Below are 27,999 nucleotides of genomic sequence, written 5' to 3'. Positions count from 1 at the left end.
CGTCAGGTGGCTCTCTGCCTACCAGCCCTTTTGGAAGCAACTCTTCATTATCCGCCTTTATATAACCACACACTTTTGGAGACTGCAAACGTGAAACATTCTTGATATCTTCAGATTTATAAACTAACACTCTTTTGTCTTTAGTATCATTAATTAGTCTCCAAAGTGGCTAAAACAGAAAACAAATATAACTGAGATGGAAATATAAAAATTCCTAAATATTCAAGTCTTACAACATCCTTTCCCTATTTTTAGATAACATTCATTTCCAGGCTAAGTAAACTGACTAGTCAGAACAAAGTTCTTCTCTGTAAGGACAAGGGTCTCCTCAGAACCAGACAGCTCATACAGAAAAGATTCTGTGTATGTAGATGTGTGTGTGTATGTATCTCCACATCCATCACAGAAATGAAAATCAAAACCTCAAGGAGACCACTTCATACCCACTAGGATGGCTGTAATCAAAAAGACATATAACAACAAGTATTGGCAAGGATGTGAAGAAACCCTCATCTACTGCTGTTGAGAATGGAATACGGAATATAAAATGCAATAAATGTAAAATGGTGAGAATGTAAAGGGCAGCCACTATGGAAAACAGTCTGGCAGTTCCTCAAAAGGTTAAAAACAGAGTTACCATATGACCCAACAATTCCATTCCTAGTAATATTATATACCCAAGATCAATGAAAATATATGCTCACATAAAAACCTGTTCAAAAATGTTCATAGCAGCATTATTCATAAGTAGAAATAACGCTAATGTCCAACTGATGAATGAATAAGCAAAATGTGGTATATCCAAACAATGGAATATTATTTGGCAATAAAAAGAAATGGTGTACTTGACACATGCTATAACATGGATGAACATTGAAAACATTCGAAATGAAAGTAGCCAGACACAAAAGACCACATGTTGTGTGACTGCATTTTTATGGAAATGACCAAGCAAATCTAAAGAAACAAAAAAGACAAATCTAAAGAGACAGAGAGTAGATTAGTGGTTTCCTAGAGCTGGGAGGGTTGGGGTGGGGGGGAAGTGGACTTCTAAGTAATAAACCACTTTTTCAATTGAGAAATTATTAATCTCATGCAAAAGTACTTCAATAAACCTGATGAGTTTACTTTTAAGTGAACATCTCACAGGGAAATGTTAATTATGGTCATTTTTGTACTTAGTGAAACTGAGAGATATGGATGGAAACAGAATTCCTAATTGTCCCAAAGGGAAATATTTGGAAAAGTGAGGAATCTGAGCAAATTTAACTTGGATCCTAAATGCACCCATTTTGGATTAAGAATTAATAGATGATCCTAAGGAGCTAAGCAAACCTGTGCACTGTGGCAGAAACAACGCTGTGCATTCCCCACACAGTTTTAGCTTTCTGAGCACAAGAGATTATCTTTCCCAGCCTCCTTTGTAGGCAGGTCAGAGACAAGAGTTTCTGGAACGTGGGTGGAAGTGATGTAGGCCACTTCCAAGCCTGGCCATAAAAATCCCCTGCGGGATCCTCCAGCTGTTTCCCTTCTGTGGCAACCTCAGAGAATATGTGTCCATGTTCCAGAGTATTCTCATTTTCCTAGAGACGCAGAAACACTTCAACCCACAGATCTGTAGCAAACGTTTTGTTTTCTGGACTAGTATCTGACATACAGCCATGTGTCTCGCACAAATGTGGCCAGTTTGCTCTTGGTTTCTACTGCTAGGATTTCAATGGAAGAATGGCCAGAGCCTGAGTTTCCTACAGTTTCCTCTTTTAACTTCTCAAGACTATGAACTATCACCTTTTATTGATCTTGCATTTCCAGAGCATCTAGGAAAGAAGATTTCACCTTCATCTTTGAGAAGGATTATTAGAGAAAGAATAAAGAAAAAATGAGGGAGTTTCCTCTTCCCATTATCCATCTCACATGTGACTTTCAATTACTGTACTTAAAAATACAGAGTGCATCGTATGACAGCATCTTAGATATATAAAATATATATATATTTTTTACTCATCTATTTTTCTGGTTTAAAAAAAAAATTAAAATACAAGGAGAAGAGAAGTTCAGTATAAAGACCCTTTTCTTCTTAAAACAACTGCATAATGGCTTTCTAAACATCAGAGATATATGCTCCTGAAAAAAAAAAATTCACCTGTAGACTTACCTCTATATTATATTCCGCCCCATCTGTGTTGATTCTTATTGTGATATCATCATCTCCTATGTGGGCTAGAACCCGAGAGTCAGGCTCACCTTAAGAGAAAAAAAAAGTCATTATTAAAAAATATTTAAATCAAAAAATAAACTATGCACTATCAATAAAAATCAAGCAAGCCCTTCTACAGAGTGGAATGTGCCCAGGCACTGTGCAGATGTAAAAAACACAGGCCCAGAAAGCAGCTGGGTATTCTCACTCTTAAGGAGGAGCCACAACTCTAGTCATTTGAAATCGGCCTCTTTCCCTGAAGCCTCTTATGAGAATTACCTAGTGTGTTATAGAACAAAACAAAGTGTAGATTTTCTTCTGGAATAACTTTACCTACTTTGGGGTAAGAAAGAGGAGGCAGAGAGCATGATTCAGAATATACACGTCTTGAACTGTACTACTTGGGTATTTTTAGTGCCATTTTTTTCGTATTGCAGAAAATTTTCCAGAAGTAAACTTCAATTGCTTGTTTAACGTATTTTCTTAAATAAATACATGATAGGATCACAGAGTCAATTATTTTATCTCCTATCTTCCTTGTTTACAATCTCATAAGGGAAGTTGACAATCCCTCCCTGAAGACAAAAGGAGGTTAAATTCGTATGACTTAAGAGGAAATCTGTTGTAATCATGAAAACAGCCAGTTAGTATGACATGCTGGATAATACCCATTTCCTCCTGTTTGAATGTTTCTGCTTCCAGATTTACAAAGCTCAAACAAAACAGACAAACAATAGCACTTCTTCGACACCCCTTTTTCCTCCCCTCAAAAAAGAATATACAATCTAGTTCAATCTGGACACCTAACCTCCCAAGCACAAAGGCAAAAAAATGAGCACCTACTAACCAACCACATGTCCACTGAAGAAGTCCTGCCATTTGACGGGGTACTCGCTTTCATCTTTCCCATCTACGACCACGACTTTGAAATTTTGGGAAAAGCGTTCAGTACTTGATGTCAGGTATAATTTAAAATGCCTAAAGAAAGAATGCATCTGAACTTTAAGCACATAAAACAGAGGCCTAAATTTCATTTAATTAAACTTACTTAAGAAAGAAGTTGACACTTGAGTTTACATTAACGAAGTACTATGCAAGTTATAACTACTGTTTTACTTAGTTATAAGGTACTTAAGAGTGTTGTTATCTCCAGTAAAGACAAAACAGACTAGTTTCTTTAGTTGTAAGAACTTGGCAGACCAAAAGAAACTAAAAGTGGGGGGAAAAAAAGATTCAAAGAGCTTACATATTCATCTTTTCTGGAGACTCGGAAAAATAAAGAAACACAACTGGATAGTTGAAGCTGGAGTTCTGCTTATTTTAAAAATTTAGGGAAGACTGATATTACTGGACACCTTTTATTGAACACATACTCAGTGCTAGCTGCTCTGCACGCTGTCTCCACCTCACACAGTAAAAACTGAGACTTGGAGATTAATCAACATGCTCAAGGTTCCACAGCTGGTAAACAGAGGACCTGAACACTGAACCTGGCTTTTACTTCAAACGCCTGCATTCCGCTGCCTCCAGCAATCAGCTGCTCTTACTGCTGCACAAAATTAATAAATATGCTACTTTCCATGTTTAAAAGCAGCCATGCTTCTTTTCTCCTTCAAAAGAGAACTTACCTTGAAAAAAGTAATCCACAATTACCATGAGGAAAATAAGTATCAGGTATCCAACAAAGATATCAAAATACACACTCCAGTTCTTTAGTTGGCTTAATACTCTCTTGTACAAGTTTCGTTCCTGACATAAAAACTGGACGTGGTGAGCAAGAATTTTCAATGATCATTTACAAAATTCTTTCAATGTACCCAAGAACACCAAAGATAAAGGTATGGTTTTTATCTCAGCCACGGGAACTAATTTTGTCAGCTATGGTGTTGAAAATAGAAAATGTTACAGGTTTGGTAAGTCGAAACTGCCAGGAAGAATCCAGAGTGGGACTATCTCCATGGCAACACTTTTTTTTTTTTTAACTTTTTGAGCATAACAAGGTAACTTTAGTTTGTTTGTGGGTTTTTTTTAATGGTCATTGGGAAGGAGACACAATAGAACATAATCTCAGAAAACCTTGGAACATTTTCTCCTGCTACCTTAAAACGTTACCTTCCCACACACAGTTATGATTTTTTTCCCCTGTTAGTTATGCTGAGAACTTTGAAAAGAAAAGCATCCCTCCTGGGAATTCCCTGGGGTCCAGTGGTTAGGACTCTGTGCTTTCACTGCCGAGGGCGCGGGTTCGATCCCTGGTTGGGGAACTAAGATCCTGCGAGCCGGGTGGCACGGCCAAAAACAAACACAAAAAACCAAAAAAACAGACCAACCAAAAAGAGCATCCCTCTTATAAATGCCTTATTAGTTAGTTTTAGACTCTCTAGGAGTCTCAATACTATTTCTACTTAATGTTCTTTCCAGGAACATCACTAGAATTGCACTCTTCATTTTCTATATTAATCTTCTATGAAGTAAAGAAAAGGACCAAGTGTTGGTAAAATTCCTGTTTTTTGAGTTTCCAATCTTCACCTTTGAGCTTTAAAACCTCCAACAGGATATGTCAGTCAGAACTTATATTTTACTTTATCCTTCCCAAATTATGTGAAATCGTGTACTTTCAGACCTCCTTTAGCAATTTATCTTCCTGACTTTTAAGGATTCACAGTGACTACTAACTGGTGTTAATCAGTCTGAATTAACATTATTTTCCTATTTTTTTGGGGGGTATATACTGTGAAATGATCACCACAATAAGTCTAGTTAACATCCATCACTGCACACAGTTACAGTTTTTTTTCTTGTGATGAGAACTTTTAAGATCTACTCTTTTAAGGTCTAACTTTCAAATATGTAGTACAGTATTATTATCTATAGTCACCATGCTATATATCATTACATCCTCATAACATGTATTTTATAACTGGAAGTCTGTACCTCGTATCTATTTTTTTAATAGTGTTTTATTTTTTTTTTTTTGGCTGCGTTGGGTCTTAGTTACGGCACGCAGGCTCAGTAGTTGCGGCGCGCAGGCTCAGTTGCCCCGCAGCATGTGGGATCTTAGTTCCCCGACCAGGGATCAAACCTGTGTCCCCTGCATTGGAAGGCAGATTCTGAACCACTGGACCACCAGGGAAGTCCCCATCATGTCTATTTTTAATGGTCCATTTAGCTGGGTATATATCTCTCTCCTTCCTTCCTCCCTCTTTCTTTGTGGCTGCATTGGGTCTTCGTTGCTGCACGCAGGCTTTCTCTAGTTGTGGCGAGCTGGGGCTACTCTTCGTTGCAGGGCACAGGCTTCTCATTGCAGTGGCTTCTCTTGTTGCAGAGCATGAGCTCTAGGCGCACGCGGGCTTCAGTAGTTGTGGCTCGTGGGCTCTAGAGCGCAGGCTCAGTAGTTGTGGTGCTCGGGCTTAATTGCTCTGCGGCATGTGGGATCTTCCCAGACCAGGGCTCGAACCCATGTCCCCTGCACTGGCAGACGGATTCTTAACCACTGTGCCACCAGGGACGTCCCCACTTTCATTTCTTTATCAGTTCTAGCCCTCTTCAAATATTTTGAGATATTTCACTTTTTGTTTGCTTGTTTGTTTTATAACAACAGAATTTCATTTCTCGTGGTTCTGGAGGCTGGGAAGGCCAGGATCAGGGTGCTGGCAGATTCAGTGTCTGGTGAGAACCGACTTCCTGGTTCAGAGACAGCTACCTTCTCACTGTGTCCTCACATGGCAGAAGGCATGAAGGAGTTCTCTGGGGCCTCTTTTATTTTATTTTTTGGCCGCACAGCATACGGGATCTTAGCTCCCTGACTGGGGATTGAACCCATGCCCCCTGCAGTAGAAGTGTGGAATCTTAACCACTGGACCACCAGGCGAGTCCCTGGGGCCTCTTTTAAAAAGGCACTAATCTCATTCATGAGGGTTCCACCCTCATGACCTAATCACCCCCCAGAGGCCCCACCTCCTAACACCATTGCATTGGGGGTTAAGATTTCAACAGATGCATTTGTGGGGACACACACAGTCTACAGCAGTCATTTTCACAGTGGACCACCAGGGCAAAGGGGCATAAACACCCTCCAATTTCTGTTTCTCCTGAGGCCTGGGAATTCATCTCTTCCTAGGTTCCCGTGTATATTTCTTTTCTTTTTTTATTGCAGTATAGTTTATTTACAACATTGTGTTAGTTTCAGGTACATAGCAAAGTGATTCAGTTATATATCAATATATATATGTGTACATCTATATTTTTTTTTCCCGATTCTTTTCCATTATAGTTTATTATAAGATACTGAATATAGTTCCCTGTGATACACATAGATCTTTTATTTTATATACAGTAGTGTGCATTCTGTAAATCTCATAATTCCAATTTATCCACCCCCTTCCCCTTTGGTAACCATAAGTTTGTTTTCTATGTCTGTGAGTCTGTTTCTATTTTGCAAGTGAGTTCATTTGTACTAATTTTTAGATTCCACATATAAGTGATATCATATAATATGTATAACTTTTTCCAAAAAAATTATAACATTATCAAAAAAGTATTAAAACAATATTTGTATTCATTACTTCATTTTTGTTTCAAATTCACATACTTTAATTGTTTTCCCAAAGATACATTTTTTTTTCATACACATGCATCATACACTGTAACCAAAAAAAGCAGTGTACATGAAATAAGAGAAAATAAATTAAAAATCCTTACCATAGCATAGGTAAGGAGGCTCTAGTCTGGAGCACAGCTGAGTTTCCAGCAATATAAGGAGGCTCAAAAGTTTCTTTTAAGAATGCCTGCTAGCAAGGGCTCCAGCCAGGTGGTTGGTTCGTCTGTAAGTCAGTCTTGAGTACTTGAAACAGTTCTGTGTTTGTTTGTTTTTTTCTTAGCGTTTAGAATAGCCATCATTGTCCTGCAATAGGCAGAGCTATCACGTCCAGGAAAAATGAGGGAGGGAACCACAGAGGCAGCGTGAGATCCAAATACAGCATTCAAAGGTAATTGGTCCAGTGGTGCCTAGGGAAGGAGGAAGGGGATGGCACTCCCGGGTTAGCCATCTTCCTTCGGGGGTGTGTACTAGCCGTTTTCTTCGTGGATCTGCACCAAGGACTTGTAGGCCTGCTGTGCTCTTGTCAGGCTGCATTGAGATTTGCTGGCTCCAAACTGCACTCGCGCTTCTCCCTTCACCAGTGTGGACTGACCTGCATGATCACTGACTGTATTGAGGAGGCACTGCTCCAGCCCTGCTTGGTGAGAAGTCCCATGCAGATGGCACCTCCGCCCAGAACATACCCCCAGGAGAGGACTGGAGACACAACCCTGACACACGGCGCGCCAAAGGGAAAGTTATCTTTAAAAGAAAAGTTAAGTAGGATGAAGTCAGCTCCTTTTTTCTCTTTGAGGACCTGGAGATCGTTGTGCAAAGCGCTGTCCTGGTCAACTTTGAGGAGTCTGACATTCCAGTCATACAGACTGTCATTCACGAGTTCGACTGCATGGTTTCCACCTCTGAAACTCTGTGATGGGTATATACCGCTGAGCTCCTTCATCAGCCGGTCAGTAGCCTGCACCGAGCCAGACACCGCACCATTTAAGTAATCTTGCCTCTGGTTCTTTTTAATTTTCTCTAGTATGGCCAAGTTTTCTCTTGCGATGCCGTCATCTCCAGATTTCTTGCCCTCAGCTGGCTCTCCTTCTTTCATTTCACAGTGAGCAGCAGCCAGGTTAAGGCCATCGGACTCCACTGACCAGATGGGGGGCACAGTAGGGTATGACTCCGTGATGTTGCAGTGGATGCGGACGGGATCCCCAGGCACCGACACCGGAGGTGCAGTCCGGGCGCGGCCCCCTCACCCCGGCCCCTCCGGCCCCAGGCCCCAACCAGCAGGAACTCCCAGCTCAGCTCGTCCAGGCAGGCGTGGGCAAGGCGGAAGCGCTCGCGGCCGCAGTGAAAGATGGACTCGGGCAGGGCCCCCGCCCCGGACCCACCCCCACCCCGGGCCGCCCCCGGTCCCCGGTGCCACTCCCTGGCCCCCCTGCGGCTGCCCCTGCGGCGGCGGCTGCCACTGCGGGGCTACCGCATCCTCTGCTCCACTGCGCGGGGCCGGCGAGCCGGGAGCCTCCGGCCTCCGCCGCCACCGCCCTCATTACTTTAATAGTAATACTATTTCTTGATTTATAAAAAAGAGGGAATGTAACTTCTGGGTAAATTTCAAACTTTTTTTTTTCCATAAGATTACTTTTTAACTCATATACAATCTCTCAGTGTTTCCATGCTTTTTCAACCACTAACAATCACATCAAAATTTAATGTTATGATCTTAAATTATTTTGCTTTCCTCTACCATCTAAAAACAGAACATCTCATTTACCATCACCATCAAATAAAGAGTGGCTTCATATAGGCAGTTCAGCCCTCTACAATTTGATCATTTCAAGTATCCCAACTTTTTTTTTCCTTTAAACTTCAATAACACAGTATAACAGAAAAGAAAGGGTATGGGCTTTGGGTTCTGACATACCTGACTCAAATCCCGCCTCCACCACCGACTTGCTGTTTGATCTTGGCCTTAACTTCTGAACCTAATTTATCTTCATCTATAAGTGGAAGTAATACCAACTACTAACTGAATGGTTTTGAGGGTTAAATGAAATAAACTATTTTAAAGTACCCGGTACAAAGTTCTCATATATTGTTAGATACATTTGCTGTTAAACATTTAAGATGAAAATTTAAATTATAAATTTCTCTGCTTCCTTACACAGAGGGAAGATAAGGAGAGGTTGTTTAACATTTCCTTAATGAATCAATGGCATCTATGAAACACGAAAGAGAAGTATGTTAGGCTATGGCAGTGTTTGACCCTAGAGTAAGGATTCTACAGGCTACCTCAAGTCTAACTTCAAAAGAAACCCAGAAAACTAAACTTTGAGTTCTTATCGTTTTAAAGTCTTCTCCCGTCCTCCTTTGCTCCTACTCATTTCTTGCTACTGTGTCTCCACTCCTTCGTCAAACTCTTCATCAGCATAGCAGAAATAACACAAGTTTTGGAAGTCAGACTTGTGTTCAAATCCTTTATCTTCCATTTTCTAGGTGAGTGACTTTGGGCAACTTACCTAACCTCTCTGAGCCTCAGGGGTTTTTTTTGCCTTCAAAAAGGGAGTAACAATGACTTCTATGCAAAGTATGGTGAGAATTAGAGATAATATATGTAAAGTGCCTACTGCAGTAAATACCTGATAAACTATAGCTATTATTAATATCACCACTCTGCTCAAATTTGCTATAGGTGAAGCTAGATAACCTATACTGCAATATTTTGACATAAAATCCAACAAAAAGAAATCATTCAAAAATAATCTACGGATGATGGCAATAACTAGGAAAAATAAAAAGATATAGTAAAAATATTTGCATAAAATATCAGTAACACATGTAATGATGGATTCATTTCCTTAATGCCAAGCACTACTACAATTCGGTAACCCAAAGGATAAACCCAATAGAAAAATGGTAAATGGATACGAAAAGGCAGACAGAAAAATAACTTATAAACACATGAAAAGATGATGAATTTTACACAAAATTAAAATCAAAACATTTGTGAGGTACCATCCCCTTTCAGAGCAAGAAAAGTCGAAGGCTGATAAAACCTAGTATTGGCAAGGATAACAAGAAAGAGGTAAACTCATACACTGTTGCTAGAAGAATAAATTGGTCTAATGTCTTTAGGAGGAAACATGTCAACATCAATAAACATTTATAATATGTATACCCTTGATCCAGTACAGTAATTCACCTTTTAGGAATGTATCCTATAAAAATACCTAGATAGGGGCTTCCTTGGTGGCGCAGTGGTTGAGAATCTGCCTGCCAATGCAGGGGACACGGGTTCAAGCCCTGGTCTGGGAAGATCCCACATGCTGCGGAGCAACTAGGCCCATGAGCCACAGCTACTGAGCCTGCGCGTCTGGAGCCTGTGCTCCGCAACAAGAGAAGCCACGATAGTGAGAGGCCCGCGCACCGTGATGAAGAGTGGCCCCCGCTTGCCCCAACTAGAGAAAGTCCTCGCACAGAAACAAAGACCCAACACAGCCAAAAATAAATAAATTAATTAATTAATTAAAAAAAAAAACCTAGATAGGGTATATTTATAAAGATATTCACTGGAGCACTGTTTGTTACAGGAAAAAAAAAATCACTTTGATTAAACAGTATCCATCTGTATGGTACTAGTCAACAAACTGTCATAATTTTACACAATAGGAATATTTATGCAGCTGTTATAAATGAGGTAAATCTATGTTATCTATATCACCTAAATATATATAGATCTATATGCAAAAAATATGCATTAAAATCTTTTGGAAGTTTATACAGGAAACTTGCTGGGTCTGGGAAGTAAAAACTTCTCATACCCTCCATAGTTTTGTTTTTTTTTGCCACGCCACACAGCATGCGGGATCTTAGTTCCCTGACCAGGGATCAAACCTGTGCCTCCTGCAGTGGAAGCATGGAGTCTTAACCACTGGACCACCAGGGAAGTCCCTCTGTAGTTTGTTTTTTAAATCAGGTGCATATATTACTTTTAAATATGTGTTGGAGAAGGCCTGCCCTATGTACAAAGAAAAAATCAGCCCATTTATATGCGCCCAGTGTTTGTTATTTGATATTAGTAAAGCTCCCTAAAAAGACTTTAGAAAGAGGCCTGTTACTATCTAACACATTTACATCTGTAAAACATAAGAGATATTAAAATTAATGCCCAAATAGACCACATCTATCAATTTGTGCTATGACATAAGAGCAATTCAATGTGGAAAGAGACCCAGCTCACCACTAGGTTGTGGAGTCCTAAACAAATCCTTTATCTCTAAACCTCAGTGTCTTCATATTTAAAAGACAGTACTCAGTATAAGGTGGACAATTCTAAAGTAGCACAAAAGTATTATAATCATTCAATTAATTAAAATTCTTTATTAGAATTCCAAAAAATAAACAAATATACCATCATTAATTCCTTTGGAATACACATTTACTTTTTAAAAAATAGTCATATGAATTTTAGAATAAGCAATACACTATTGTAAGAATCATGACAGACTATAATTATATTACAAATCTTTAAAATGTAACTTTCTAAGATTTAATTAGACACTCCAATTTTTCTGCTTTTACCAAACCAAGTCCCTCATTGCCCCAACATTATTCTATGAATAATTCAAATTACCTTTTCAAGGCTGAAAAAGTTAGTAGTGTTTCTAAGTGTGTTGAGGCCTGTAGATCCCTTTTTCTTACAGAGTGCTGTTGGATATTGGACAAAGAGAGGATATCGTAGTCGGAGAGCAAAGAATCAAGCTTTTCTGAAATAAAGGTAAAAAAGGTTATTAACACCTAAACCTACTAATCAATTGTAATATCATTAAAATGAGAGTCAGACAACAAACTCTTCCTGATGTAATGCCCCAGCACGACCTACGAAAGTCTTACCAAACACACATACACACACACACACCCACCCACCCACCCACACCAGTTTTTAAGACAAAAAGGGATTAGAGGTTGCCAAATTAAATAACAACCTTAGGAAGTAATCAGCCACACCCAAAATGGTCCATTCCTGCAAAACAAATGACCCAATTTCTCCAGGAAACAAATGGCATGAGAAAGAAGGGAGGGGTGGAGACAGAAGGGACTTAAGAATACAGCAAGCAAGCCAGTGTGTGAGCTGTTTTGGATCCTAGGTCAAGCAAATCAATTATGGAAAGATATCTGTGACAATCAGGGAAATGTGAACATGAGTCCATGTTCATATTAGATACTAATAATTTTGATATCTCAGAAAGTATCACAGTATGCAATGAACTAACTTCTAAATTCAAGGCATTTCTGGCTTGTATGTTTAGAATTTTTAAGATCAAGCCTGCCAACTTGACCTGCCCACTGCCCACTTGGGCTACATCAATTCCTTATCAGTTGATGTACAGTAACAAAGAGCAACAAATGTATTAATGGCCTGAGGAAACCAAACTGGGAAAGTAAATCTGTTACAGAAAATCTTTTACAGAAAAACCACATGCTCCAAATTAGAGAGCAAAGAAGTGGTAATATCCCTATCATTGTTGACCTCAACAGACACAGCAGAATATCAATCCACTGGACAGCAGGAAGTATAAGTGGTAAGACCAAACCAATCCCTAGGGAAAAAAAACATTAATTATTTTACAAGGCTGACTTGGAACCCAGGAAAAGCAAAGATGGACTGCCCCAAAGATAGAACAAGCACAAATAAGTTTCCGTTTGGTACAGAGCAAGAGTAAACACTATAGAGTATATGCTACCCCCATAAGTCACTTTTTATCAACAGCAACTCAGCTGTCTCTCCCACAGTCGGGAGGATTTTTGGAAGACAATTTTGGTGACTTAAGTCTCTGTAAAAACTGTCTAAAAATACTTGAGCTGATGCTTTCCTTTTCTCTCAACAAATATCACTGGAGAAGCAATGGTATTCAAAATCATTCCACTGGACTTAGAATGTCCTCAAAATATAGCAGCAGGAGCTTAAAATACAAGCGTGTTGCTACTGCAGTTAAATATGCTCACAAAACCATTTTTAAAAGAAAGAATCCACCCAATACTTTTCTCCATCCTCTTCCCCTGAATATCCTCAATTGGCTCTTTCATCCGTTCATTCACTGCTGTGTGCCAGGCCCCGGTCTAAGTACTGAGATTCAGCACTCAACACAGCCAAGCCCTTGCCTAAAGCAGCACTCACTTTAGTGGGAGAGACGGACAATGCACAAGAAACTCCACGTCAGTGCCGTGGGATGAAAGCAGGACAGCAGAGAGGCAGTGGGAAGGGCCAATTTATATAGAGTGGTCAAAGAAGGAAAAACGCCCCACTGTCACGTAACACTCAAGCAAATGTGAAGAGGCACACTACTGTATGGTTAAAGCAATTTAATCAAAGTCCATTCAAGGCTCTAACTCAAGACAAGATTAAAGTGGTAGCAAATTTCACACTTGCTGGGTACCACCCATTTTCTGTTAACAAAAATTTCCTTTTAATTTTAATCCAGAGGAAAGCTGTTTCAGAAGGCATCAATCTCTTTTATGCCGATGGATGTTTATTGGTGATTTGGCCTTGCTAATTACAATGCTTCGAGGCACCAATGAAAAACCTTCAAGAAGCTTATCATTTATTCAACAATTTTTGAGTGTTTTGTTTCCCACAAGACACCATACTAGGTGTTCTATGTTATCTACACAAACATCTTGGGGTATTTTTCCCATTTTACAGATGAAGAAACAGACTCGGAGAGAATAATATCACAAAGCTAATGTAGCACAGTACTAGGATTTGAACTGGGGCCTGTCTGGCTGAAAACCCCAAGCTTTATTGATTTCAACTTTTGAAACTGCTTAAAAATAGCCTAGCTCTACCTGGACCTTCCACTTCTTGGCCTCTTACTTTTTGACATGTCAATCAAACATGACCATGCCTCCCTCTGAATTCTGAAGCTTTTTGTTTACACCTTTCTTCTGGCATTTTTTAGTTATATTTGTCTTATCTCACAAATAGATTGTAAAATGGCCAAAAATGAGTTCTGTTTTAAAATCACGGTATTTTTACCTCACAACACCTGGCACAGAACCTTGCACAAAAGAGCACTCCTTTGCTCAAATTCTCAATGCTGATACCATCCTTTAGCTCTTCGACTTCCCTGATACAGGTTGGTACACAGACTCAGTTTCATTCAAGATCATAATCACTCCCACTAACTGAGAAACTTAACCTCAGTCCTATAGTTTCACTGCCAATAATAGAGGCCAGCTGTTCTCAAACAGTGGTTCCCCACAACCAGCCACCGCCTGGGAACTCGTTTCCCATCCCAGCCCTCCTCAATCGGAAATTCCAGGCGCAGGGCCCAGCCACCTGTGTTAACATGCCTTCCAGGTGATGCTGATGCACACTACTCCAGTCTGAGAACCACTGAACTAGGCTAAACCAAGGAAATAAAGTGAAGAAAATAACCTTTAAGCACAAAGATGTTCACCGTTCAGCCTTGTATTAGTTTTAAGAACAAAAATTGGAAACGAAGTAAATTAATACCTGGCAAATAGAGAAGTTATAGCATTTCCAAATGACCAAAAAAAAAAAAAAAAAAAATCTGCAATCATTTAAAATGCTGTTAACAACAGGTTTTAAGAACATGAGGAAATACTTAATACTATAATATTAAATAAACAAAGGTAGATTTTAAAAACTGTTCATACTGCATGACCTTAACTATGTATACAAATAGGGCTAGAAAAAAAAATAAGAGCAAGATAGTAACATCATTGGTTATCTTTAGGTATTTTTCTATAATAAATGCAGCTTGCTAAAGCACTTTAAAATACTTAACATGTTTCAATTGTAATTTACCCCTTTTAATAACGAGAGGTCTCCAGCTGGACGTCCGGGAGCCGTTACAAACAGCGCGGTAAATGCGCGCTCTGTCCAACACCCTGAGCTCCTGCTCTTGCAGGTAACTTCTCACGTGCTCGGTATTTCACTGCACTTTACTTCCAAAATTCCAGCCATTGGTAATCCAATTTTCTATAGCTTTTTCAACAGAATTTATATTTCCCCCATCCATATCCAAAAATCTTAAGTATAAACCACTTAACTTCTTACAGTAGAGTTTATGACAGTTTATACTAGACAATGCTACAAAAACTAGCTTCCTTATCAGCTCAGCGTACGGTCGTAGTCTCCTGTTTAGAAACTCCACAATGGCTGCCCAGCATGCTCTACAATGAGAACACTTTCCTCGCTTCCTACAAGTTGCCCCAGCAATCACCCTAAACAACTGAGCTTTTCTCATTTCGGCTGCTACAAACACATATTAGAAAACAGACACTATTCAAAAGGTCAGACTGGAGTACTATATTATTTAGGATCCCCTCCCCAAAGCTCCCTGCTCTTCTCCGCCACGTGTTACCGTTTCCCTCACTTGGCCTCCTCTGTCCGGTCCTCCTTAGGGACCCTACCCTTACTCACTGCTTTTTTAATCTCTTCCACCCCCACTCCCATCCCTCCTTTCTTGCAAACACATTCTGCACATACTTTTCCCCTTTCCACCAGACCCCACCTATTCATTTATTCAACAAAAAGTTACTGAAAACCTGCTATCTTCCAAGCACTAGGGATATTAATGGAGAGAAGGAGAGATACATTTCCAATGTTGCGACTTTGGGGGAAAGCGCATCACACAAAAAAATCATTATAAAATACGTCACAAACCAAGGGAGAGGAAATGGAAAGAATTTACAGGACACAGCAGGAGCATGACCCCTGTCTGGGAAGCCAAGGATGCTTTCCCAGGGAAACAGCACTGAAGTTAAGACGGAAAGGATGAGGAAGCAGCCAAGAGAACGAAAAGAAACGACAGGGTTCTAAGTAGAGGGCATACCGATGCTGAGGTCCACAAGAAATACAGAACACAATACACTCAAAGAATTGAAAGCAAGTCAGTGAGGCTGGAGTGCAGAACGGCACCGCAGACATGAAGAGGCATGAGGCCACAGAGGCAGGCGGAGGTCTGGTCATGGAGCGCCATGGAACTAAATTAAGGATTTTTGACTTTGGATAAGGGCAACAGCTATAAATTAGAAATTTCAGCGTGACTGTGAAACCAAATGCCCTTAAAACCAAGTTCCCCTGCCAAGTTTATGATTAGCCTCTCTATCTGAAACTTTATTCTCTTTCTTCACCTGCCTCTGTTGCCCTCAGGATTGAAAAGTATCAAAGAAAAGCCGGGACTGAAACCAAGCAGGACCCTTCAGGGCCCTCCCAGATAAAAAAAAAACCTTTCATTTTTTTAAAAAAAATAAATTTATTTATTTTGGTTGCATTGGGTCTTCGTTGCTGCACGCAGGCTTTCTCTAGTTGCGGTGAGTGGGGGCTACTCTTCGTTGCGGTGCGTGGGCTTCTCATTGCTGTGGCTTCTCTTGTTGCGGAGCACGGGTTCTAGGCACGTGGGCTTCAGTAGTTGTGGTTCACAGGCTCAGTAGTTGTGGCTCGCGGCTCTAGAGCACAGGCTGAGTAGTTGTGGTGCACGGGCTTAGTTGCTCTGAGCATGTGGGATCCTCCAGGACCAGGGCTCGAACCCGTGTCCCCGGCATTGGAAGGCAGATTCTTAACCACTGCGCCACCAGGGAAGTCCCTACAAAAGCCCTTCTGTCCCGTTTCTGGTTTGTAGAAAAGGCTTTAGTCTCTTAGACCTTCCCCGAGTTCCAAAGAGCAGATTCAAGCAATTACTAATTAGAGAAGTGATGGAAGGCTGAAACAAGGGGAAAACGGTCAAGAAACAATAGAGAGCCCTAGTTCCTCCTCCGGGGATATACAGAACAATCCGACACAAATCTTTGAGCTGTTCTGCAGGAACTAAGACACCCCCCCTCCTCCCACGTGGCAGATAGTGACTACAAGCTGACCACAAGCACACAGAACCCAGACTGGCTGGAACCAGAAGGCTGATGATTAAGACTCACGAAGAAGCACCCTGTTACTTCACCACCAACCAATCAGAAGAAAGTCATGCTCCCTGCAACCCTCACCCCAAACGTTGCCTTTAAAAACCATGGCCAGCCAGGAAGAGGGATCTGAGACAAGCCTACATCTCCCATCTTCTCCATCGGTGCCCTCACAATCAATAAACCTTTTTCTGCTCCAAACTCGGACACTTCCATCTGTTGGGCCTCACTGTGCGTCAGGCACACGAGCTTGGGTTCAACAACAACTGCAGTGTGCAGAACGGGCTAGAGGAGGACAAAACTGGAGTCTGGGAAATCAGCTAGTAAGCTGCTGAGCAATCCAGGTGGAGATCACTAAAAGACCCCCAGGTTTCTGGCTTGGATACCTGGGTAGACAGTGGCACCACATTCACTGAGATTTAAAAAAATACACAACTAAGAGGAGGTTTGGGGGAGGGATTTGTTGAAGAGAAAAACCATAAGCCCACTTCTGCTAAAGCCCACGATACCAAACCTAGGTTTAATACCTAACTGTAGTTTCGACCTTCACCAGAAAAGTAATCTTAACCAACAAGTTTGGAATTGTCTACTAATGAGGTAATCTGTCGTAGGGGCCCCCTCCATCCCCCAGAGGAAGAAGAGGTTATCCATATGATAAAACCCTTGCCAGTTCCCTTCCCCCAAAAAAGATGATGTCCTGGCCTAAAAACAATCCTTTTCTTTTCTTTCGCTAACAGCTCCCTTGCCCCACCCTTATTCCTATAAAAACCTTCCATTTGGTACAAACCCTCAGAGGGCCCTTCTAGTTGCTAGAAGGGATGCTGCCCAATTCATAAATCGCCTAATAAAGCCAATTAGATCTTCAGATTTACTCGGTTGAATTTTGTATTTTTAGCAGGTTGATATAAGGGGACAAGTGGATGCTGAAAGATTCTGAAGTTCTACACTGTATCTTGTTCCTTTATATACAGTTTGCAATTATTCATTTACATAGAACTTTTTTACATTAAGTCATCATATATCTGCAGTTACATCACTGATAAATCACGTAATGATTTTAAGCAGGGAAACAATAAATCTGTTATTCTATGATTTTCAAAATCAAGATCAGTGGTTAAAAACCAGCTGATACTTTGTTCCTTTTTTTATGTTCTCAAAGAATAAAGAGAGGGCTTCCCTGGGGGCGCAGTGGTTAAGAATCCGCCTGCCAATGCAGGGGACGCGGGTTCGCGCCCTAGTCTGGCAAGATCCCTCCTGCCGTGGAGCAACTAAGCCCGTGCACCACACTACTGAGCCTGTGAGCCACAACTGCTGAAGCCCACGCGCCTAGAGCCCGTGCTCCGCAACAAGAGAAGCCACCGCAATGAGAAGCCCGCGCACCACAGCGAAGAGTAGCCCCCGCTCGCCGCAGCGAGAGAAAGCCCATGCAGCAACGAAGACCCAACACAGCCAAAAATAAATAAATAAATAAAATAAAGTTCCCTTTAAAAAAAATAATAATAATAAAGAGGAAGCTGGACCTTCAGGCCTGCCACAAACCGGCTTTCTGGACACAGATATGGAGTGGCCTACAGATTTGATAAACCTTCCTACTCTACCCTTCTCTCATACCTGAATTGTTCTGTCTCCAGGATATGCTTGTATGGCCACTGACTTTTGGTACAACGATATAAAATATACCCTTACTTCGTTCATCAAGCCGAGGCAAGTTTTTAAGATAAAACTGATTTTTAAATAATGAGGTGTTGGAAGAGTCTGGGAACACTTGTGAACTTTTTACTTAATTTCTCTTTTCTTTTCGCAATAAACCGCATCTTCCTGGAATTCAACTTGCGATTGTCATGCAGAAGCCCCAGACCACCCTGCTCCCTCTCCGCGGCTCTGCTGCACAGTAGCAAGAGTTCCCCCAAAACGACAGTGTCAGGCGCCCACTTCTGGCGTCAGAAGTGGAAAAGATAAAGCCAGGGCTGCTGTCAAGTGTTTATTCTGCTTGTGCAGAAAACACATGAGACTTCACTGCTCTTCAATACTCCCCAAAATACGCAGGACAAGGGAGAGGCCTGGTCGGGTCACTCTGCAACAAGCCCTAGGCATGGGTGAACCCCTCCTTGGGACTAAGGGATAAGAAAAGAACAGTGCTGTTTGCTAGGCAGTGGACCCCAGAACCTGGGAACTAAAACCCTAATTTTATGGGTTTATACCAGTTAGGGAAGCTGGAGGGTGAGCTGCCTCAAATAATTCCTTATCAAGAGCCCTTCACCTGGGCTGGGGCTGAAGCTGGGCCAAGACTCTCCAGCAAGACCAGTCACATGGGAACTCTGAGCCAGAAATGAAAGTGAGCACAGCCCAAGGGAGCCTCCAAAGAACCCTGGATTGATCCACAAGGTTCTGTGGCTGAAATGGACGCAAATTCGGGCTAAGCGATGAGATTACTTCCACAATTTCCAGCACTGCTGCCTTTTCCTAGATTAAACCTTGTCTCCTACACACATTCTTCTAATCAAAGAGGTAAGAAATTTTGGACATATGTTTGAGGTACCTGTGAACACTGAGGTGGATACATGAGAGTGGAGCTTCAGAGAACAAGTCTAGGTCAGAGACACATATTTGGTAGTTATCCAAACAGTCAAATGGTAAGTGAAACCAGGGCAACAGATGAGACTTGTCAAAGCCTACAACTCTTATTAAAAGAGAGAAAAAAAGAAAAGGAGGTGTGTGCGGAGGGAGATACCCATCTCCTTGGTTCATTTTAGGACTAAGTTAAGGGATACGTGAAAAAGCACTTCATTTCACCTCCCAACCTCTGTGAAGCCTCTTTCTGTCCCTCCCTCCCTACCCATCTTTTTCTGACTTTCCTCAAAGTATACTTCCAACTGAAAACACTCACCATCTCTCACAAATACAAAATGGTGAAGGATCTAAAATTCAACCACACTTGGCCTTGAAGGACACCTAGACTTAATGTTCTGGAAAACCCCATGAAGGCCAAATGGAATTCTCCAGTTTCCCCACCATGGCTTTCTGCTTAACTCTTCTCTTTGCTCTATTCTAGAAATACAGTTTCTCTCTCTGACTAGTACAAAGCAGAGCTGCATTAAATTTCTCTTGAAGCAGGTGGGGTGGGTAAGTGTTTTAGTTTCAAAAGAATCCAGCCTGTAAGCAAAATTAACATCAAAAGACGAAGTCAGATGTCAAAATATTGAGCAAAATGATGCCGTCAATAATGAGAAATGAGCACTGCAATGTGGAGAATCCCCATGGCAATTACCTAAAGGTACATTTCAAATATACGTTTCCGATGCAAATTTTCATCCCTCATCTGTGACCTATATTTTTTTTCCTTCCATCCACTATATTCTCTTTTATTAAACGTAACACAGAGAAAACTCTTTTGAAATCACAGTGACACTTATATACCCCAGCTGTAACTTCAACAAGATATCATTATGACTAAGCTCAAATGACTCGTAAATTTCCTAAATTATGCAATTCATGACAGTTCAATTGAAATCATGTTGGGTGACCTGTGGAGTACTCCAAAAGCCAGGATTCTATCATACATTTTTATTCTTCAGAAAATGTTGTCAAATCCCTAATCAATATTTAGAACTGCAGTTATGGGGTTATGGTAACATTTATAGGATAAGAAGGCTATTAAACAATAAACCATGCTCTTTAACTATGAAATTATTCATTGGCCTTGACCAATTCAATCTAAATGGTGGGGTAGAGTTAAGCAACAAGCTACATCCAAAGCTATCAAACAAACACACAAAAAAGTCATTCTTCAAAAGAAAAAATACCCTCAAGCCATATATTTATCACTAACTGAATGAACCTGACAAGTCACTACACCTTTCAGAGACTCATCTTACCTGCCGCTTTATTTAAAAAACTAGACACGATCTCCAAGGTTCATTTAAATTCTAACAATCTCTAAGTGCCTCCATCAGGACTGTCCTTATTTTCTCTCTTCAGCTACTTAACCTTACAGCCTGGGCTCAATATCATCACCTCCTTCAGGGAGCCTTCACTAACCTTCCCTGGATAGGTTCAGTGTCCCCTGATGAAAATAATACCCACCATAATGTCTTCTCTCACTCTCCTTCCTATTGTTCTAGAATTGTCTGTTTAGATCTCTCTATTCTACTACACCAAAAGCTTTTTGAAGATGAATATAGTCTGATCTTTATATTTCCAATGCCACACATAAAACTTGCATACAGTATGTGTTCTTCAAACATGCAGTGAATAAATGGTAAGTCTATGCATTTTTCTGGCACCAGTGGTCTGCACTTTGCAAATGAAAACACAGTCAAAGAAAAAAAAAAAAACCCTTACGATTTGTGAATGCTGCTGAGAATTGACCTAGAAAGTAAGGTTTTCTTCTATACTATGTGCATTCCTAGGATTCGTGCTACTTATCTTTCCACTTGTGAACAAGAGAATGATAACAAAAGTGAAACAGTTGCGTTAGAGTGGTAAAAATATAACTTTAATATTTCAAAATACGTTTATTCTTTTCATTAACGTTTATCCTTACGAAGTGGGTCCTTACCCTATTCCTCCGTCCTCACCAGCCCTAACTCACCATTTTCCTTCAATTTGTATTAACTTATCACATCTCAGCACTTCCTACCAGGTTCTCCCTGGCCTTTCATTCAACTAATCACCTGCAATCCATTGCAATTTGAGATAACCACAAAGCAGTTGTTCAGGTGAGAACACAACACCTTTAATACCCTCCGCCAATTACAATTTTTGCCCATTAAAGAAGGAAAAAGAATTGGCAGGTAAACTAATGCAAATTTTTTATTGGCCATAAAGAAAATCTACACAGTGTCTCAGTCTGCACGATAGTATACTATATGGCATCATGGTGAGATCTGGGGGCCAAAACAACCATGAAAAATCACTGAGGCTACAACTTCTCACGCTGGGAAAATATACTGTTTCATACTTTGTTACTAATTAATCAAGCTCTCTTACATGCTAACTTTTAACAGATGAAGGACCCTAACAGGGGTCACTATACGTTTACACAAACTAACTCCCACCAAATTTCACATCTCTCAATGTTAGTCCATCCTTCAAATCCAAGCTCTTTAGAAAATCCACATGACCCTCTACTTTCTGGCCTCAAAACTGACCAAATTGGTCGTCCCTGATAATTTTTGCTTCAAATGGCAAGGAAGGTATTCACAGTAGCGGCATTACGAGTTGGCCCGGCAAGTTTAAGTACCTCCCATAAACTACAATTTAAATAACACGCTTAAGATGTTCGCAAAAAGCAACTCCAAGACGAGTTCTCCAGGCACCGCCTTCCAACCAGATTACCGCCTAAGTACCTCCTACAGAAGAAAACCTAGTTCGCTTCCTCGGAGAGCCAGGAAGAGCCGTGCAGCCTTGGGCCTTCCTATCCCCCTCCAGAACCCTGCCTTTGGTAAGGACACAATACAGATTTGCTCCCGAGAAGGGCAGGGACCTGGACCACATCTCCCTCTCCGAACACGAGCCACCACCACCCCGCCTCACCTCTGTCCGGAACACACGCCCAAACACGAACTCAGCGGGCAGACCCCTCCCAGGCCCTCAGTCACTCCCGGAGGCTCCCTCCAGGATCCCTGCCCATCCCGAGACAAGCCCATCTCCATTCTTTCCTGAACTCTGAGAGCCACACCCCCCCGCTACGCTGCAAACTTAGGGACGCGCCACCGTCGTCCAATACCCCGCCCCCAAACACCTGCTGGATGCTGCTCCCCTGCCCTTCCCCGAAAGCTGCGCGCTCCAGGCACCCGGTGCCGGCCGAAGCCAGGTCCGCAGGGTCTTTACCGAGTCGCTGGGGGGAGCCGAAGCCCGGCTCGTCCGGCGGTCGCGGCGCCAGCACGAAAGGAACCAAGCTGCTCAGGAAGAAGACACACTGCCTCATGTTCCCGGCCCGGCCAGCGGCTCCACCACTCTGGGCAGCCTTCGCCTGACGGGGGCTCAGGACGCCGCTCACATTGGGAGAGGAGGGGATCCGCCCGGCCCGGCGCCTGCAGCCTCTTACTCTTACCGCGCCGCCTACCGGAAAACTCTAGAGCCCGGCTCCAGGTTCCCGGAAGCGCAGGCAGCGCTCGGAGAGGCTGGCTCAGCCTGCTTCCGGCCGCCGCCGACCCCCGCACCGCCCACAGCCGGGCGCCGCGCGGCATGCCGGGAGGCCCTCGCTACCGCCGGCCCCGCGCCGGCGCGCCGCCATCTTGCCGCCCCTCCGCCCGCCCCCTTGCGTCCCGCCGGGGCTCGGCCGGCGCCGCCTCTGACGCGGCCCGCGGCGTCCTGACTCGACCCACTCGGGCCACGCCTCTGTCCCCGGGTGACCGCCGCGAGGGAGGCGGGAGCTCGCGAGTAGGCCCTCAAAGGCGCGCCCGGCCACCTCCCTCGCCTCGGTCCGACCCACGTCTGGATAGGATCCCTGTTACCCTTTTTACTAGCTAGCTGTGGAAACCACCGTGGGGTCCAGAGTGGACGAGGAGGAGCGCCGGGCCGGTGGGCTCGGGGTGATGACCCAGCAGCGAAGTGCCTGGGACGAAGGACGGGCTCCCGGGAGCAGGAGGCCCCGCGTCCATGCGCCAGCTTCTGCGAGACCAGCCTCCTAGTCGCAGATGGGGTGCAGCTTGGCTTTCGGGGCCCAGCGTCGCACCACCCGGGCGTCTCAGGCCTCCGTCCGTTGTAACGGAAGAGGCTTTGTGGAGGGAAATAAACAGGCGCTTCCTTGATGCCCATTTTCCCGTTGGCCCCGCTGTAGGTAGAGGGTCTGCAAGCACTTCCAGAAAATAAATCCTAAACCTACCTCCTCGTCTGCCCGTACAGGTTCTAGAGAGGTCCAGCCAACTTCTTGAAACTCAACCCTGTGCTTGGTCACTTTAGCTTAGACTGGAAATTTGCCAAGACAGTTTGTGTTTGTTTTGCAATCCTTTGCATAATTTTAGCTCTAGTGAGTGTTTATGGTACTGAATAAAACATTCTAATAACGTTGGACGGGAATTGCTATTTTGGTTCAACTAAAGTTTATGCAAGTACGACAGAACACATTTCCCACTTAAGAGTGAGTGAGTGGGACAGCCTTGTCTCCATTATGAAATCGCAAATTGTTAGGAATAGAATATTAGTCCCGTCTGGTCAAGTTTTACGGCTACTCCTAATAAAATACTCAAACTATGGTTTGAATTTAGGTTCACTGTGGCATGCCTCAGTAAAAATCTCAGCATCTTTTCCCAACAGTTATTATCCAGAGTTACTGGTTTTGTGCATTTTGGGCTTAACTGAACCTGTTGTGTTCATCTGAGGTATAAAATGCCTTCATTAAACATATACATTGATGGCATACCTAATCAAAAAGTAAGCAGAGGTTCACCTCTGCAAATTGTACATAATTTTTAAAAGGTGTATCCCATAAAACACGTGACAGTTGTGGACAGTTTTTTCTGTACAGTGAGAATATCATCTTATTTTCTGAGCACCCAGACACCATGCGCTCCAGCTTATACCTCTAGTAGATCCTATCTTTCTGTGATCCACCCACAGCTCTTCTACAGTACCTTGCTCATAGACGGCCCTTCACTATCTGTTTAATAAAGGCCATTTTAAAAAAGTAAAGTTCCTGATTCATTTGCTTATTCATATCCAGAAGTCCTAGATTTTCAGAGGCAGTCAAGGTTTCAAGTAATTTTTCCCATTCACAAATCAGGACCCAAAGTATGATTTCCAGTTTGAGGTTTATCATCTTTCATTTATAAGTTGTCCATGCCTTTAAGATATAAGAGCACCACGTGGGGGAGATAAAGAGCCAGAGGAACATAATAAGAGGGACACATTGGATAGAACTAGTAGTCTGAGCCAGCTGTCTTCAAACTTTTATACTCTTATCCCCAAAAGAATTTTTTTAAAATACGTACTCCCTATATACAGTTAACATTTTTCATCATAAATGTAAGTAGTTGCAAAGGATGAAATTTCCAGCATAATGTAAACACTGACATTTATTTGTTTATTTTTAATTTTATTTATTTTTGGCTGCGTTGGGTCTTCATTGCTGCGCGCAGACTGTTTCTAGTTGCAGTGAGTGGGGGCTACTCTTCCTGTGGTGCGCGGGCTTCTCATTGCGGTGGCTTCTCTTGTTGTGGAGCACAGGCTCTAGGCGCACGGGCTTCAGTAGTTGTGGCTCCCGGACTCTAGAGCGCAGGCTCAGTAGTTGCAGTGCACGGGCTTAGTTGCTCCGCGGCATGTGGGATCTTCCCGGACCAGGGCTCGAACCCATGTCCCCTACATTGGCAGGGGGATTCTTAAGCACTGCACCACCAGGGAAGTCCCAACACTGACATTCAAAATTAAAACTCTTAGGTTTAAATGTACCCAATGGAATATAAATACCTGACAGATTTGATAGCCACTGTGGTAGCCAGCCTCCCCGATGTCCCCCTGTGATCCCTGCTTCCTGATATTAACTCCCTTGTAGAGTCCATCCCCTTCCACACTGGTCCAAGGTTGGTCTCTGTGGCCAATAGCGCATAGAGGAAGTGATGGTATTTCACTTCCAAGGTTAGGTTGTAAGAGACTGTGTCTTCCATCTCAGGTGTTCTCTTACTTGCTTGCTCTCTCTTGGATCACTCACTAGGCACAGCCAGCTTCTGTGTCATGAGAACATTCAGGAAGACTATGGAGTGGTTCATAGGAAGAGAGGTCACCAGCCCACAGCCAGCAAGTAACTGAGACCTGCCAAAGACTATATGCCTGAGCTTGGAAGTGAATCCTCCAGCCCTAGGCAACCTTTAAGACAAATGCAGTCCCCCAATCCAACAGCTTGACTGCAGCCTCAGGAGAGACCCTGAGCCAGAACTGCCCACCCAAGCCATACCCTGATTTTTGACCATCAGAAACTGGGAGATAATAAATACTGGTTATTTCAAGCTCCTAAATTAAGGGTAATTTGTTACACAGCCACTATTGTCTGTTTGAAAAACACATGAACAAGTTAACTGGATCCTGGTTCCTCTCCTTAACAACAAAAGTGGTTCTTTTAATTTAGGATTTAATAAAGATAAGTAAAAGATTACTTGAGATTTGCTGATCCCAGGCTATAGAATGAATTACTTACAGTTTACTTACTGCAAGTGAATGTAAGAGTAAAATATTTACAATCATTAAACACCTGTTGCCACATATGGTTCTGGAGTTAACTAGCAGATCCACATACGCATTGGTAAGACCTTTCATCTAAATGGTCAGAGACATGGCTGTCTAGTTCTGGCTGAGTTTGGGGGATTTTTCTTCTGTCATCCCAGCTCTGTTTCTCTTATTAGCCACTATTTGTCCTATACCAATCACACCAGTCCTTATAGATGTATAGATTCTTCATCACTCTATTTCTAAAATGCTAATTAGTCCTACATCTGTATCCTTTTTTGCCAGTAAACAAATCTATGTGAAGTTAGCATTTCAAAAAGTATGAGGGGCTTCCCTGGTGGCGCAGTAGTTGAGAATCTGCCTGCCAATGCAGGGGACACGGGTTCGAACCCTGGTCTGGGAAGATCCCACATGCCGCGGAGCAACTAGGCCCGTAAGCCACAACTGCTGAGCCTGCGCGTCTGGAGCCTGTGCTCCGCAACAACAGAGGCCACGATACTGAGAGGCCCGCGCACCGCGATGAAGAGTGGCCCCCACTTGCCACAACTAGAGAAAGCCCTCGCACAGAAACGAAGACCCAACACAGCCAAAAATAAATAAATAAATAAATTTATAAAAAATAAAAAGTATGAGTCGGAACGTCCCTGATGGTCCAGTGGTTAAGACTTCCAATGCAGGGGGTGCAGGTTCGATCTCTGGTTGGGGAGCTAAGATCCCACATGCCTTGTGGCCAAAAAACCAAAACATAAAACAGAAGAAGCAATATTGTAACAAATTCAATAAAAAACTTAAAAAGTATGAGTCAATCCACAAATCTCCATTAGACGATAGACTGCTTTTACTGGAATATGACTATATACAAAGTCATGTACCAAGAGCTATAGTTTCCAGGATTTTAGTTCAGAAATTTTAATGTATTTCAGATCCTTTTAGAAAGAAAAATGAAAAATACATCACAGACGGAGCAAAGCAGAATATGTGAGGATCCTCACTGATAAACAGATGATTCTTCGGGAATTTTTTACTAGGCAAAAAACCCCCAGCCCTCTTGAAACTGGAATAGTATTTCCCCTCAAGTTCAAAAAGAGAAGGAAACCAGCCATTTCATTCAAAATGTTATTTCAAGAAGGTTCATTTCTAAAATTTTAGTAACTATTTCTTTCTCTCTCTCTCTCTCTCTCACACACACACACACACACACACACACACACACTTTTTTATGTCCCTTTCTTATCAGGCATCCTTTCTTTATCACAGAATTATCAATATTTGCAGCGGCTAATCTGTCTGTTGTGAGCAGAGGTAGCGTATCTCCTATATAATGTATGCCATACAAAACATGAAGCTGTGTTCTTTTCCTTCTTAAATCCCTTTCTCTCTCCCTAGAGATCTCAGAGTAATTGAACCACAGGAATAACTGAACACAGAGAATAGATTGGATAAAGAGAAAAAAATGGAAACTTGTGCTGGTTTGAAATTACCTCAGGTCTGAAATGGCCAGAAGTCATTACTCTTGGGTTGACAGGCCCCAGAAAGGAAGCAATCGCCAATTACTCTCCAGTTCTGCAGTGGCCAGAGGCCTTAAATGAAAACCTGTTCTATTTCATCCTGTTTAGAAAAACAGAACTCAGTTGTTGAATGTTTAAAATCTGGTAATTCTACTAGCATTTTAAAAATAATACCTCCAAAGTGAATGAAATCAGAATCTCAAAGAGATAACTGCACTCCCATGTTCACTGCAGTGTTATTCACAAGAGCCAAGATGTGGAAACAACCGAAGTGTCCCACTGGCAGATAAGTGGATAGAGAAGATGTGGTGTGTACATACAATGGGAGATTACTCAGCTGTAAAAAGGAAGGGCATCTTGCCATTTGCAACAACATGGATGAACCTGAAGGACATTATGCTAAATAAGTCAGACACAAAAAGGTAAATACAGTATGATCTCACTTACACGTAGAATCTTAAAAAGGTTAAACTCAAAGAAGCAGAGTAGAACAGTGGTTGACAGAATCTGGAGGTGGGAGGGGTGGGAATGGGGAGATATTGGTCAAAGGTACAAACTTTCAGTTAAAATGTGCGGATCTAATGCACACTATGGTGACTATAGTTAAGAACACTGTTTTG

General features: G+C 42.2%; 1 protein-coding gene, 1 long non-coding RNA gene and 1 pseudogene across 8 annotated transcripts in view; all 3 read right to left on the bottom strand.

Annotated features, from left to right (window-relative positions):
* Positions 1-24,541, bottom strand: part of ADAM17 (ADAM metallopeptidase domain 17) — a 58,463-nt gene extending 33,922 nt beyond the window's left edge. The window contains exons 1-5 of one of the 6 annotated variants that reach the window (XM_082425830.1): positions 22,765-24,541; positions 11,419-11,551; positions 3,045-3,175; positions 2,156-2,244; positions 1-169 (exon numbers count right to left, since the gene is read on the bottom strand). In XM_082425830.1, the coding sequence (XP_082281956.1) occupies positions 1-169; positions 2,156-2,244; positions 3,045-3,175; positions 11,419-11,551; positions 22,765-22,900 (658 nt within the window). In that variant the 5' untranslated portion in view covers positions 22,901-24,541. Of the gene's footprint in view, positions 170-2,155; positions 2,245-3,044; positions 3,176-6,898; positions 7,034-11,418; positions 11,552-22,541 lie in introns of those variants that run through there. The other 5 variants (XM_082425831.1, XM_082425834.1, XM_082425832.1 and 2 more) reach the window with 5 other exon arrangements.
* On the bottom strand, positions 7,265-8,033 carry LOC309643254 (ubiquitin-conjugating enzyme E2 Q1 pseudogene; annotated as a pseudogene). Its single transcript has one exon. The product of its transcript is annotated as a ubiquitin-conjugating enzyme E2 Q1 pseudogene (transcript).
* LOC309643268 lies at positions 16,064-22,444 on the bottom strand. The gene is made up of 2 exons (XR_014253665.1): positions 22,245-22,444; positions 16,064-16,516 (listed from the first exon to the last, which is right to left on the bottom strand). It is a non-coding gene; the product is annotated as an uncharacterized lncRNA (long non-coding RNA).
* Positions 24,542-27,999: the final 3,458 nt, after the last annotated feature.

The sequence above is a fragment of the Balaenoptera physalus genome (genome assembly GCF_965194825.1).
Source record: "Balaenoptera physalus genome assembly, chromosome: 15".
NCBI classification, from domain to species: Eukaryota; Metazoa; Chordata; class Mammalia; order Artiodactyla; family Balaenopteridae; genus Balaenoptera; species Balaenoptera physalus.
The sequence above is the reverse complement of the archived record's forward strand: the minus strand, read 5'-3'. Positions and strand labels throughout refer to the sequence as shown.